General features: G+C 39.6%; 1 protein-coding gene across 1 annotated transcript in view; it reads right to left on the bottom strand.

The window, feature by feature from the left end:
- Positions 1-1,550: 1,550 nt before the first annotated feature.
- Positions 1,551-15,133, bottom strand: part of EYA1 (EYA transcriptional coactivator and phosphatase 1) — a 106,254-nt gene continuing 92,671 nt past the window's right edge. The window contains exons 15-18 of the mRNA XM_056854234.1: positions 14,770-14,884; positions 13,783-13,904; positions 12,022-12,122; positions 1,551-2,635 (exon numbers count right to left, since the gene is read on the bottom strand). Coding sequence (XP_056710212.1) covers positions 2,555-2,635; positions 12,022-12,122; positions 13,783-13,904; positions 14,770-14,884 — 419 coding nt within the window. The 3' untranslated portion in view covers positions 1,551-2,554. The remainder of the gene's footprint in view (positions 2,636-12,021; positions 12,123-13,782; positions 13,905-14,769; positions 14,885-15,133) is intronic.

Here is a 15,133-nt window from a genome sequence, read left to right as displayed (position 1 = left end):
TTTATTTCTTATGAAGACATCAGTGAAAAGAAGATACCAAGCTTCAGACCAATCATTTGGACGCATGAATCCAGTGCAGACATAACAATGGGCCTCTCGCCTGTGGTTAAAAAATTGGAAGGAGGTTGTGTGACTGTGTATTCACTCCCCCCCCAGACCTCCCCCTTTTTAAATTTCTACTTCTCATTCTCCTGCAGAAGAATATTGGTTAACTTGTACTTGGTTAGCTGTATCTGTGTCAATGTATCGAAATGTCAATGTATGCCTTCAGTACAGTTAAGATGGGATGGAGAAGCTTGCTCAGGGGATGGACTGAGAGGAGGGTGTGCACATCAACCACAGTTAAAACATTCCCACTCCAGTACACTGGCCTAAAGTAAAATGGACTGGATTTTTCATGGTCTTCATATTTGACAGAAGACAGGTACAGTTCAAATGCAGTATAAGCTGGTTACAAACGTTAATGCAGTCGATCAAAATTGGCAATAATTATTTCACTGTGCCCATTGCCAGCAATGGACCAACAGAAAAATCTGGTTACTGTGGTGAGACATTTAAAATTGGAGTTGCACCTGTTGTTCAACAGTTTTTAATTTCATACCAGCCTGTAGGTTTAAAAAGAAATTTCAATTAAAAATGCTCACATTTTTCCAAAGCTTGAAAGTCTGAAGAAGCAGGCGTGATACCAATTTCTTTAATTTTGGGCTGAGTTGTAGTTTCAGACTCACTAAACCCACAATTTTCATTATGGTCTCACAGTAAGTGACAGGAAGTTTTGTGAATGTCAGCAGTTAAAATTAAACTAAACATCATCAAGATGTTTCTTTGTGTTATGCCAGGGTCATCTTCGGTAAGTTTGGTACCACAAAACCTATAACTCTCACTATGACCTGCCCTTCCCCCTTTTAACAAACTTCTCTGTGTTATTTCAACAGTTCTAAGCTTTTAGCAAAGAAATAAACTTTTAAAACACTGTTCATTTGGAGTAGAAATAAAATTGCCAAAACATTTTACTTCTTTTTTAAAAAAACAGACGGAACGAAATAGAACTGTTTCAGCCTATCACTAGTTATTGTGCATTTAACTTTAAAATACATTATTTGCTTTCATTTTTATTTTTTTCCAGTTTATGAACACTTTTATTATTTTAAAAGGCAAGAGACATTGAATAAAACGTCTCTTGCATAAACTGTATTTTTCCAATCCTTTGCCCTTTGGGGAAAAATGAATACATTTAATGATTAACTTCTACCATGTTCAATATCTGACAGTAAAGAAAATGAAAGAGCAGAGCACTGCTCTTACTTTGCAGATGTGCAGATTCTAAGGGCCACTTCTCACTGCACAGATTGTACTCAATGATTTATATATACAATTTTCTGCTTTTCTTGGCAAAGAACGTTGAAACAGTGAAATATTAAGCCTGAATATATTTTAACAAGAAAAGTAACGAATTAAACATGTGCACTATTTTCTACTGACAGGAAGTGTACATATTTTGTACCTGGAAGTCTGTGCACAAAATGTAGACGGGAAGCCACTCTATGATGGGCAGGGTGTAAAGAGAGAAAGGAGTAATCGTTATTTTGATATAGTAGAGTTGCCAAGGTGGGGGAAAAAAGAGAAAAGAACAGAAAGCATAAAAAGCAATTCCTTATTGACACTTGACATCCATGCTTTTGGTCTTGACAAATTGATCTAAAAAAAATTCCATTTATCTACATATTTATACACAATACTTTCAATAAGGCACAGCACAACAGCTTGTGCGCACGCTGCCTCGTACTTCACCAGAAAGTCATTACTACCTTTCAATAGCATTGCCTAAACAATATGTAAAACATTATCCATTCATTACAAATGTACACAAAAAACATTCTTCCTGTACACGATTGTCTCAGTGATGTACCTATTTGCTTAAATTAGACATACTTTAATCTACTTTGCCATGTGCTAAAATCAAAAAAAAATTTTTTTTAATTATCAGAAGGCAAGGACTCAGTATAGCCTTTCATCTATCATACATATCCACATTTAGGTGATGATGTCAAAACAGAGTCTGTTCATAAATAAGTAATAAGATTTACAGAGTACCCTGGGTCTGAGAAACTAAACAAAAAAAAGTAAACCTTTTTTTTCAAGAAATGTATCCATGGGATTTTGTTTTTAAAAAGCGCAGTCTTTGATGTGCAATCAAGTTTGCTGAAGTTAAGAAGCTGTGTGTGCCACACTGAAGATTCGGAAACCTCAAAGCCCCTCCCCCCCAGTCTCTTCACAGGTACGAACCTTTCAATGTAGCAAATGTGATAAGGACACATTGTTAAAACATTCTCATCATGGCTTGTTTTCATTGGATTCACAGCACTAGAATCAACAGCTGTTACTGAAGAAAGAGACATGTTCCTCTGCTTACTGGAAGGGCAAAGGTTAAGACCAGTTGCAGCTGTACGTCAACATGATGAAATCACAAAGTTCTCCTGTAGGCCAGCGCTGATACAAGACTTAGGCACACTGTCCATAGACATGAGGAAAGTTCTGGGGTTACAAAGTGCTACTATAAGTACTCCAGTTCCAAAGCATGATGAAGGGCCATAAGGTCAGAGTGGCTTGAGATCCTCCAGAACGGCATGGCATGCTATGAAAATACAAAAGCAAAGTAAAGAGACAAAGCTACATGTTACTTTATGAGGACAGTTGCATCGAATAATTTTAAAATGGGAGAGGCAAGCAAAATGACTGTGTAAGAGAAGAAAAATGGATCAATTCAAGGTTTTAAAAGTTTGCAATTAAGTGTAAGAGGTGAAGTAAAACATTAAAATGTTTACAGAGATAAAATATATTAAAATGAAAGGTAAAGGTAGTCCTCTATGCAAGCACCAGATTGTTTTTGACCAATGGGGTGGTGTCATATCACAACATTTACTAGGCAGATTTTGTTTATGGGGTGGTTTCCCTTCCCCAGTTGTCTACGCTTTACCTCCAGCAACTTCGGAAGGATGGAAGGCTGAGTCAACCTTGAGCCAGCTACCTGAAACCGACTTCTGTTGGGATCAGACTCAAGTCGTGAGCAGAGCTTGGACTGCAGTACTGCAGCTTACCACTCTGCACCACGAGGCTCCTATATTAAAACCGAATAGCTAAAAATGAATGCATCATCATAGCGCTTAACTGTTGTTCTGGCTATTGTTTTTTTACATGACTACAAAGATAGCCTCAAATGGAAGCTATTTCAATATTACTCTTTATTAAGAATTCTAGCCTGAGACAATAAACATGCACTTTGAGTCTAAAACTGGAGTCATGTGCCCCCTGTGATCAGGAGATAAAAGCTGTTACAGGACATTCAGACTATATATTCAGTATCTGCACCTCCACATAGACAAGCTTTCTACCCTCCTCATACTCTGACAATTCCCAAGAGAAAAGAGGAATAACTCAGATTGTACAGAAATATGTCTTTCCCCTTGTGTAGAAGTACAGAAAAATATCTATGATATATAAAGTCATACCAAGATGAAAGTTTGCTACTGTACACCACTGTACAGCCCAGCTCTCTCTGCTAGTGTCCTCTGACCATAATTTCATGGTTGATTTTTTGAAGATGTTATAGTCCCTTCCCCCCCCAAAAAGACTTCAAGAATGCAATAAACAATGAGTACACTAAATAAGGGATAAATTAGAACAACCCCCCCAAGCATTCTGTGGTTGGATCCAAGGCTCCTTGGATCAATGCCTTTATGAGCAGATTTGCTGTGCTTGTTTAGCGTATCAACATCAACAGAAGTGAAACTTCTGTCAGGATGACAGAATAATGCCAGCATTAGATACACTTGATTCTCTAAAATTCATAGAAAAACAGGGGCTGGAATCGAAAGACTCTTCGCCGTCAGTACAAAGAGCTTTCATTTATATGGAATGAGAAGATTTCCTCTGTCTCATTTTTACCCTGCCCTTCTTTTCAAAGAGCTCACAGTGCCATATGTGTGTTCTTCTTTCTTCCATTTTATCCTGTGAGGTATGTTAGGTTGAGAGAGTCATTGGCCAGAAAGGTCAACCAGTGAGCTTTCTTACTGAGGGTCATTTTAACTCTGGTCATCTTATTTGATGGCACTACTTGGATGACCCAGACTAGCTGATCTCATCAAATCTCAGAAGGGTCAGCCCTGGTTAGTATTTGGATTGGAGACCACCAAGGAAGTCATGGGTGGTTATACAGAGGCAGGCAATGGCAAACTGCCTCTGTTTGTCTCTTTCCTTGAAAACCTTATGGAGTAGCCATGTTGGCTGCAACTAGATACATTTTACATTTTCTACCACCATCCTAACTGAATATTACTCGACTCATATCTCCTCTTTCCAGATGAAGCACTTGGTATTTCATCACATCCCACTGGAAGATTTTGATTTTGAAGAGCAAATCTTTAGTGGCATGAAAAGTTCCACAAGGAAGTAGGCTGGGAAAAAAATTGCACATGGAACCCCACAAGCAGATGGTGTCTGGGCATTTAAGCAACGCCCCCCCCCAATGTAATTCTGCACTATCATTAATAATTCAATTGTCAATTTTCAAAAATAATTAGGTGAGCTAATTTTTTCTTCTCATTAATAGTGATCTCTCTAACTACTCAGTATAATAACCTTAAAATCCCAGCAAATATGCAGCTAAATTGCCTTTGTTTATAAAACAATGTGGAGAAAATGATTTTGAAAAAGTATAGTTTCTTGAATAAATGTACATGAATATACAAGATCTTGTAACCTGCATGGCACATGGGCAGCCCATTCCTGAAGGAGCCAGCGTGACCCCAAGGTGGTGTAGGTGCCACCTTATCACAGAATAATGTGGCACCTATGCCGCTGCAGGGGCAAACATGCTGGCGTCTGAGTGCTGCCAACCCCCGCCCCCAGCACAGCCATGCCGGCAGGGCTTTCCTGGAAGAGGATGCCCATGCCGGCATGGGGGGGGGGCGTTCCCTGGGGTGGAGCTGCCTTTAGGCAGCTTCCACAGCCCTTTCACCCTGGGAACACTCCTGGCTGCCGTGGATCCACATCCCCCCCATTCAGGATTGCGCTCACAGAGATGTATCTCCTAAATGATATAACTTTTGGTGACAATAATAAGGATCAGATATTGTCCACTATCAAAACATATTCTTTTAAAACTCTTGCTGGGAGGTGAATAAAGCAGCTTTCAAAATGAAGAATCAACATATATCACTTTGATGTCCCGATAACATATAAGGTAATCATTTTGTAGTGATTCTTATTATAACAGCCATGGTTCACACTTTCCCATATGGATTTTTTAAAAAGATGAATGTTTATGTTTCATTCCACTAGCTAAATAAAGAGTGGATCTGAACTTCAGACCATACACATGTTTACAAGACACCTGTATAAACCAGAGACAGGAATATCAGGAAAAAACACATATTACATCATCTATAAAGGGCGATGGTTTGATTGTGAAAAGTTGTTCTCATTAAGCAGGCCTTTTAATGTCAGCAAAACATCTTTTATACAAATGAAGATAAAAGACTCATATTTCAAGCAGAAAACATTCAAGTCATTGGAAAAAAAACTAGACATTAAAATGTACAAGTAATGAACAATTCCCATTGTACATGTGTAAGGGGGTTGTTGCTGGAGCTGACACAATAATACTGATTATGGATCAGAATTAGCTCACTCCCAGTTTCATGCTCTGGTGTGATTATATGGGAAAACATCAAAAGATTGGGCTTGAAGAAAAAAGAATGGCTTTCTGAGGACCAAACTAGTCAACTAATGCCCCATGAGCACTTTGGTCAGAAAAATGGTGTGGTGGGGCAGGAGCTGTCTAGAATTAGGGACCCATGATGCTCTTAAAAGACGCTCCAGGACTTTACTATATGGAGATGCATTCCTGAGGGAAGTCAGAGATAGCGACTCGTCTACCTTGGCCCTCATGACTGCTTGACAGGGATGTTGTCTTTCCTCCAGAAATAGTTTCATAACAAAATAAATGAAGAACATTAGAGGAACCCTGCTGACTATATCTGCTCCAGCATTCTGTTTGTAGCAGTGGCCAGCCAAATAGCTGAGGGAAGCATACAACTGGGCACAAAAGCAACAGCCCTCGCATGATCTCCAACACTTGTGACATAGAGACTCTGGACTTGGAGGCTGCATTTAGCTGATTCATAGATGTTGATAAACCTATCCGACATGAATTCATTGCATCTATTAAAAAGCCATCCCAGGAAGCTTACTGGGTGACCTTGGGCCCGTCTCACAGCCTCACAGGATTGTCGTGAGGATAAAACAAAGGAAAATGATGTAAGCCCATTGGGGAGAAAGATGGAGTATAAATTAAGAATATAAATGTGAGATCCAGAAACGAAACAATTCCTGATGATAATTTCTGTCAGGGAAAAGTAATTTCATGAAGGTTTCCTCTCTTTTTGCCCCTGGGATTTTAAAAAAGGCTTATGTAAGAGAAAGCCTAGATCTTAAAGTGACAATCTGAAATTCCTAAGGAATCTTCTTTAACAGAGCTCAGGTAAACTGCTGCCTGAGACCTTGGACAGCTGCTTCCTGCATAAATACTGGACTAGGTGGACAGTGGTCTGATTCCACATAAAGCATCCTCGTACGCTTATATCAGATACCAGCTACTGGAATTACTCTTAATGTGGCAGAAAGCAGTAGCTAGGATCCAGTAGCAGCTGCACCTACTGCTCCAAGACGATGCCCTCAGATCTTGGGACCTCCGTAGACTTTCCAACCAGTTAGGCAGGAAGTGGAACAGAACAGTCATCAGATTTCAATACAACAACCATAAAATGCCTTTTGCACATCATATTTAGTAAATATCTCTTGGCCAACACTCTGCACTTGGTCAAGCCTCAGGAGAAAATCGGGTTAGAAGTGTGTGTGCCATCAAGTTGCTTCTGACGACCCTATGAATTAATAACCTCCAAAAAGTCCTCAGGGCCGTGGCTTCCTTGATTGAGTCAATCAATCTCATGTTGGGTATGCCTCTTTTCCTGCTGGCTTCAACTTTTCCAGTGACCAAAGTATGAAAGTATGTCATTATGTGACCAAAGTATGAAAGGGTTAGAAGTATTTTAAGTAAATAAATTAGTTAGGTACCCAGTCTATGTTTTAAGAGTCATGTTTAAGAGACCTGCCCTGCACATACAGAGATAATTAACAGCTTTTAGAGGGGCAATTCTAGTTAAATCATGGAAGAGGCAAGAAAGGAAAGGTTTAAACACTCAGAGTGGCCCCTCCCTGATCAGATTGAGTGGACCTAAGTAAGGTCTTCTGTTCTTATATGACAATGTGGCGATTAAAAACTTTAAATGCTAGCAAAATCATGATCCCAGTTGTCTTTAAATCTGTTCATAAATCAAGAATAGAAAAATTGTAATTTGGTCAATAACCAAGCATTCTGTTAAACACATTCTATATGTAATTTTAATAGCATTCAGAGATATGAATTTCCCCAAACATATAAAGACACTGAATTTAATATATCATGACCATGACTCCTTATAATCTCAGCTGCATAAATGGTTCTCCTCCAGATAGGTCTCTTCTATTTACCATTACTGCTTGGCCTGAATATTTTAATTGTGTTATAAAACGAGTCTGCAGAATATAACAGCTTATGGGAAGGTGACAATGCCATGACTTATCCAATCTGAGTGAAATGTAAGAGGGTGTTGCAACCTGTGTGGATCATATTTATTTTAATCAATCAACAGGGATACCTTAAAAAATCCATTGTGAAAGTGGTCTGTTAAAGGACATACATTCTACTGACAAGTTCATTTACAAGTATACTGCATGATATTCAGCTTTTGTGATATGCAGATTCAGCTTCTTCAGTTTGTAGCAAATACACTGTAACATGTTATGGCAACATAAAATCTGGCAGTTTAAAATACGAATTTTAATTTCAGCCTATGCAAAAGTTCACTACTGTTTTTAACAGTACATGCAGAACATCAGTTTCTTAAGTATTTGAATATTTGGGGTAAGAGATTTTCTGTAATAAACTCACAGCTGGTTTAAACACTTAGAAGTTGGTCATTTTAGAAGGACAAAGGCAAAATCCATGGTAGGGACTAATACAACAGTCACTTAAAAGAAAGCAGCAGGTATCATAATGGCATTGTATAGATCTAAGGTGCAGCTGCATTTAGATCATTATGTACTGTTCTGGTTATCCCATGTCAAAAAGGCTATAGTAGAATTAGAAAAGCTCGAAAAAATCTACCAAGATGATCAAGTGGTTGCAGCAGCATTCCTACTGGAAAGACTATTAGCAAAAAGATGACATAAGGGAAGAGACAACAGAAGTTTATAAAGTTATGGATATTGTGGACAAAGTAGATAGATTTTTTCCTCTATCTCCCATAATACTAGATTTGGAGACATACAAAAGAGTTGATGGATGGTAGATCAGGACAAACAAAAGGAAGTCGTTTTTACACAATGCATAATTAACTTGTGGAATTTACTGCCACAGGTAGACATGGCCACAAGCTTAGATGGCAGTGAAAGGGAATTAGGACTATCAATGACTATTAGCTATGATGGCTAAATAGAACTTATTTGATCAGAAACAGTGTAGCTCTGAATGCTATGGAGAAACAGTAGGGGGAAGCTTTGGCATGCCTTGATTGTGGACTTCCTAGAAACATCTGGTTAGCTGCTGCATGAGATTAGTCTAGACAGACCTTTGATCTGATCCAGCATGGTCCTTCTAGTTTTCTTACATATATGTACTACCAGTTTCCCACGTGTAAAGGAGGACTTGCACATCTAAATTTTAGAGAATACATCCAGTAGTAGATACCGCTATATGGAGATGTATTAAACAATGGGAGATTAGTAAGGTTTTCTCCCTGCCCCTATCTGCCTTTGGACTATTAGTAGAGAATCAAGGATAGGGAATTCACATATAAAATTAAATGTACATGATTTGTCCACATCTTCTCAATAAGCTGCGAAGACAATCTATTGCAATCACAAATGGGTTTGTGAAGGAATATTGGCATTTACACTAAACTTCATAAACGCCAGTGTAAGTGCCTTCACAAACCCAAGCAGATTGGTAAAATGGGTTGGCTGATGTCATACTTTAAGCTCTTGGAAAAACATATGATAACTGTATACGACCACTTGTCAGTCTTACAGTTTTGGAACGCTTGTGAATAACTGGATATTATGTCTTCCATAAGTGTGTGGGGGGGGGAACCTGCAAGGACTTGGGGGACATCTCATTTCCCCTCCCCCACTATTCCCTTTCCCTTCCCTGAAAGCCCCCATAGCCTCTCCCCTTTTCCTGCTTCCTTCTCTTCTTCCCACCAAACAGCAAACCTACCTTTATCTGTCCCTGTCTTCAGCTTTCCCTCCTGCCTTCCCCGCAGCCCCTACCTAAGAAAATTATGGCCCAGTTGTGGTGCCAGCTGCTGGGCCAGGCCCACTTGCATGGTAAGAAACCAAGGATTTGTGGGGGGGGGGCACATCCCTTTCCCCTGGATCCCCCTCCCCACATTATTTCCTCTTTACCTCCCCCTGACAACCTCCATATCCTCTCCCCTGCCTCATTCTCTCCTTGTTAGCCATTCACCAACCTACCATTTATCTGCCCATCATCTTCAGCTATATTTATTTACTTCACTTATATCCCCCCTTTCTCCACAGTGGGGACGAAAGCAGCTTACATTATTCTCCTCTCTTCCTTTTTATCCACACAACAACTATGTGTGGTAGGTTAGGTTGAAAATAGGTGACTGGTCCATAATCACCCAGTGTACTTCTATGTCAAGATGGGGATTTGAACCTGGGTCTCCCAGACCTTACTCAGAAAATCTGCTATACCACACTGGCTTTCATGGGGTGGCTGCTGTTGAACAGTAGCCAGCAGCCAGTCCTAGTTGAGTCATGCAAATAGTCACTCAGAAGCTGCTGCCAGGCCTAGAGTTGCCAACCTCCAGGTGGGACCTGGAGATCCCTGGAATTCCAACTGATCTCCAAACTACAGAGATCGGTTTCCCTGGAGAAAATGGCAGCTTTGGAGGGTGGACTCTATTGCACTATATCTGTCTGAGGCCTCTCCCCTCTACAAACCCTGTCCTCAGACTGCTCCACAAAATGTCTAGGAATTTCCCAACCTGGAACTGGTAACCCTAGACAGGCCTGGACCCAGTAAGTCTCCCTCAAAGGCCAAAAGAGCCCTGGAAAGGTCCTTGCCCCCTCCCGCTGCCTTTTATTCACAGAAACTCCAATCTTGGAATGCGGTGGTTACCTAGCAACAGCAACTGAGGAAATCCATTGCTTAAAGCTACAGGCGCTCCTTTTATCATTTCTGGATTTTTTAAATGCCCCAATGTGTGTGTGTGTGTGTGTGTGTGAGAGAGAGAGAGAGTGTATTTAGATTTCAGATTTTTCTGCAAACTTGGGTCCCTTTTCAGTTTGTAGAAAAATCTGTCTTGCCTATTCAGATCCAAAGATTTGGCAACTTCACTATTAGAATATAAGATGATATCCATTACATTGCATTTACGCTAAATCTCCAAGGTAGTGCTCAATATTTTGACCATCATCTTTGTGCTGCCTCAAGCACTGGATGGGGATGTGGGAAGAAATATGAAGAATTAGACAGATCCACTTAACGAATAGCTGATAGTTGAAGATGACCGCTTGGATGCTTGTCTGGCAGCTTGGAAGGGATGGAAAGCTGACTTGACCCTCAGTAACAACTGGGATTATGTAAAATTAGTATGTAAACGTAGCTCACACCAAAAGTCTATTCTTTTAATTTTAGTTTGGGCTGTGATTATACTGACTGCAAGACCTGCACTAGAAAAGAAATATGCCTTTCTGTAGTTATATAACACCAGCCATGCACTGTAGATATGTTACAAAGTGTGTAGCAGCACTGACTTTGGCTCACCTCTCCCTGCAACACAGGCTGGCTTGATTCAATACAGAGAAAGTGCATTTGCTGTCGTGGACAGAGCCAGCACAGTTTGTTCTCTCCCCAAAAGAACAGGGGAAATTGGAGAAAAACCTCCCTGCTGGCTGCTATGGGAGCAACACAACCATAGGCAGTCCTTTATTATTTTGGCCTTGGGGCAAAGCCACAATTGAGACCTTTAAGTTGAAGGCATATAAATATAGTTACGGAGAACTTGAAAAGTAGTATTTTTGAGGTGAGGTAAGAATCTGAACGGTTATAGACCCAGGGAGATGTTTTTCCTAGGCATGAATACATATAGTTACTAAATTCCTTGTTGATATAATTCCACTGATTTCACTGTAGTTTTGCCAGGACAAAAATTTGGCTATTTCCTTGTGTCCTAGACTGGAAATTCCTTCCGGCAACAATGAAAACATGAAAGCAATGCCTCTAGAGAGAGTGTTTTGTACTAGTGATTTCCTGTGTCCCTCTTCCTGCCTGCAGTCCTTTTTGACCCCTGGAAAGATTATTCCTTGGGCTTTATTATCCACTGTCGGGTTGATAGGGGACTTCAGTGAGAGGTGAGAAGGGGGTAAATTTGCCCCTCCTCTCTCGTCTGTCCACATGGCACCTCTGACAGGAGGTGATCTGACCTGAGTAAATGTTTGTATTTTGTCTACATATTTATTTAATTATGAGACTTTAGCGACATATTTCTCTCTCATGAGTTAGTTTAGATCTGCTGGTGCATGAGGGTAAAGGACACTTTTCAAACCCCAAAAGTCTATATTGGGGATTATAGAACACGTTATGAGGGTAACTGGACAAGATCGCCCCTCCTTCTGGTGACAGTGCAATGGGTGATTGGATACAACCAATACCCTATACATGTGAATGAATTTAAATAAATTAAAACATTCAAATTTTCAGGTATGACATATGTTTATTTAAAAGCAAGCCATCGGTGCTTTGATTGTGAAACCACTTAAAATCTGAAGGCAATTTAATTAAAAATTAATCCAACTATAGCTGTAGTTATGGAAATTTAAACCTTGCCTCATTACCTTCTTGGCTCCTTGTTCTTCTTCCACGCCATCCCCTATAACAACATATACTACTTTTCTTCCAAACCTTTGAATTATGCGCTCAAAACAGCTTTCTTTTCCTGAAAACAAGCATACGTTATTAAAGACTGTGCCACTGAAGTGATGCAATCTAATCTGAATGGTAGGGGACCATATTCTGTCTTTGAATTAAGGACTCAAAGAAACAGAGCTGCAAGCATTTGACAATCGGAAATAGTTATATCAAAGGTCTGTGTTTCAACTCAAGATAGAATACGGACCTTTTGTCTCATTTGCTCTCCCCAATTCATTCAGGGAATATTTAACCCTTTCCTCTCATGCATCTTCCACAATTTAAAATGCCCCTCCAAAGGTGCAATTAGCTTGGTGTGGTGAAAAAAACACATAGGTTCGATTGATTGTACCTGTCTTCTTCCCACAGCTAAATGTAGCTTTGGAGGGTCACTTTAAATAATGTACAAGACATGGGAAGCAAGACTAAGGCACCCTCTAACCCACCATTTCCCAGCCTTCAAAGCTGCCACCTGGGGCTATGAGTTAACTTTTTAAAAACAATGGAAGAACTATTCACAGATATTTTGTGTTGTGGCTGTTTTTCTTCACTAAAGAGGTCCTAAGAATCTCACAGTGTCTAGCAAAGGATCTTCATACAGGCTACTGATGCTCTCCTATATGATCTTAGCAAATTTATCTTGTTTCATAGATATTTCACTGAACCTTTTCTCCTAATTTCATTTGGGAGGGGCAGGATATTGCTGGCTTTGCATATTCTTAGCTACTTCATGAGATCTTAAGGTTCCTGCACAACAATAACATTTCTGCATGCACCATCAAAGCTACCAGTATGTGAACAGCTATACAAGTACAATTGCAAAAATCTAGCATTAATTAATAAAACTGATCTTATAAAATTAAATATTCTTTGGACATACTACAGCGCGCTACCTTTGAAGGCAGTCAGAAAAGAGCATATGGTTCAGAATATGGCAGCCATTAACTAGGATGTACAAACTGGAATGTGTGATGCCAGTGGTTAAGGCTCCTCCTTGTATGCCCTTGAGATCCAACCCAGGGCACCTGAAGGATCATTTTCTCTTATCTGAATTTGCCCATCCATTAAGATGCTCATCAAAAGATCTGTTCTTGCTGGCCTCAGTTTTAGAAATTAGAAGGTGACAGTCAGGGACAGGTGTTTTTCTATACAACCACATCAATGCAAACCTTCCTTTAGATACTTATTTAGCATTACTATTGTGTATTTTATGGAAAAAATAAAAGCAATGTTTGCTTGGGATTTTGGTTCCAAAGTGTTGTAATCAATCTACAGTTTCAGTGCTGTTCTTCTTTGTATGGTAATCTTGCTTGCTGTTTTGATATTTTACTATTTTCTATCTTTTGTTGTATACCCTGGCGATTAGAGAATTATGAATGTAGAAAAAATATTTTAAAAATAACGAGTGGCAAAAACCAGCACATAGATGACAAATGGAGTAATGGAGCGTACTGAATCTACTAAACTAATTCTACTGAGTCCTAATCTTAAAGTTTAGTTTACTATTAGTGTCAAAAGCTGCATGCATAGAAATGCTGCATATTGTGCAGTTTTGTTGTGCATATAAATACAGAATAAGTTAAAACTATATTTGTGCATTAGAAAAAAGATACCTCAAGAATTTCACTTCTCCTCTGCAATTACTGCCTCAAGTAACAGCTCTGCTCACTGTAAAAAAAGCAACTCACCTATTTTAGTTGCACTGTAAATATTTTCAATTGGAAATACCACACCCAAGCCATATAGCAAGACTTTTGCAAGAGCTGGAATAAGCTGAGTAGTCGTCACTAGAATATTCACACAATTTGTTCTAAAAAAGAGAAAAAGATACCTTCATAAATCCAAAGGAATGATATATTTTTGAAGAGTGTTCTAATCCCAATCTCAAAATCTGTAAAGGGAATGAGCATAAATTTTGGAGAGAAAACGTTCAGGATGGAGAACGGTATTTTCACAACAGCCCAATGGTACATCTTTGTTCCAGGGTTGGTGCTAGCATGAGAAGCCACCTAGTACATTGTGTTGGGAAAACAGCATGGATTGGTGCTGCTAAATTAGTACAAGTCAGCATCACCAGGCAGAGTGCAATAAAACAGTTGCAATGGGCACAGTGAGGTGAAGGGGCCAAGGGTGCCTTTTGAAATTACACATAACTGAGGCAAATCTGCAGTTGCCTGCAGCTGCTATCCTGTTAATGTTAATGTTAACCTTTTTTTCAGTTTCTTCTAGCATTGAAGAGGCTAAGTTTCGCAAGAGGTTAAAATGCAATTACTGTTATGCACCTGTAAGACAAGGGCAGCATTCAGACATCATGAACCAAACCATAATTTATTCACAATGAGAAAGAGACAGGAAGGTATCTGGCTCATGTGCTTCCTCTCCCCTCCCCTCTTTCCCTTGCACACCACACTGAGATCTTCCTGGCTTAAAAAAAATGACAAATTCTCATGACAACTGACAAAGATTCCTATCTAGGATTAAGACTGAGGATTTCTGAGGCTTATCACAATCAAACACAATCACAATCAAACCATAAATTTTATGGATTGTTAGTGATGTCTGAATGTACCCAATGCCAGTATAATATTTCAGGGAGGATCAAAGCATCATTTATAAAGTATCCTATTTTCATTTGATGTCATTCTGTATTGCCACCTTAACTTGACTCTACTTACCTAGAATGAATTAGTGTGAGTGCTTTCAGTGCAAGTGTTAACCAAGAATCTGTAAGGGCTTCAATTTCTGCTCTGAGCTGCAACCAAGCTTCTCTCTTTGCTGGACCCAGAAGACCTGTGGAAAGAGAACAAGCATTGTAGTGCTAGCTTTTGAGTAAAGTTCACTTGCCAGCCCTGACCTGGATGGCCCAGGCTAGTCCAATCTCATTATATCTTGGAAGCTAAGCAGGGTTGGCCACTGTTAGTCCTAGCATGAGAGACTACTAAGGAAGTCCAGGGTTACTATGCAGAGGCAGGCAATAGCAAACCACTTAATGTCTCTTGCCTTGAAAACCCCATGGGGTTGTCATAAGTCAGCTGCGAC

This window comes from Euleptes europaea, chromosome 8, assembly GCF_029931775.1.
Source record: "Euleptes europaea isolate rEulEur1 chromosome 8, rEulEur1.hap1, whole genome shotgun sequence".
Lineage (NCBI taxonomy): Eukaryota > Metazoa > Chordata > Lepidosauria > Squamata > Sphaerodactylidae > Euleptes > Euleptes europaea.
This window is presented reverse-complemented; position numbering and strand designations above follow the sequence as displayed.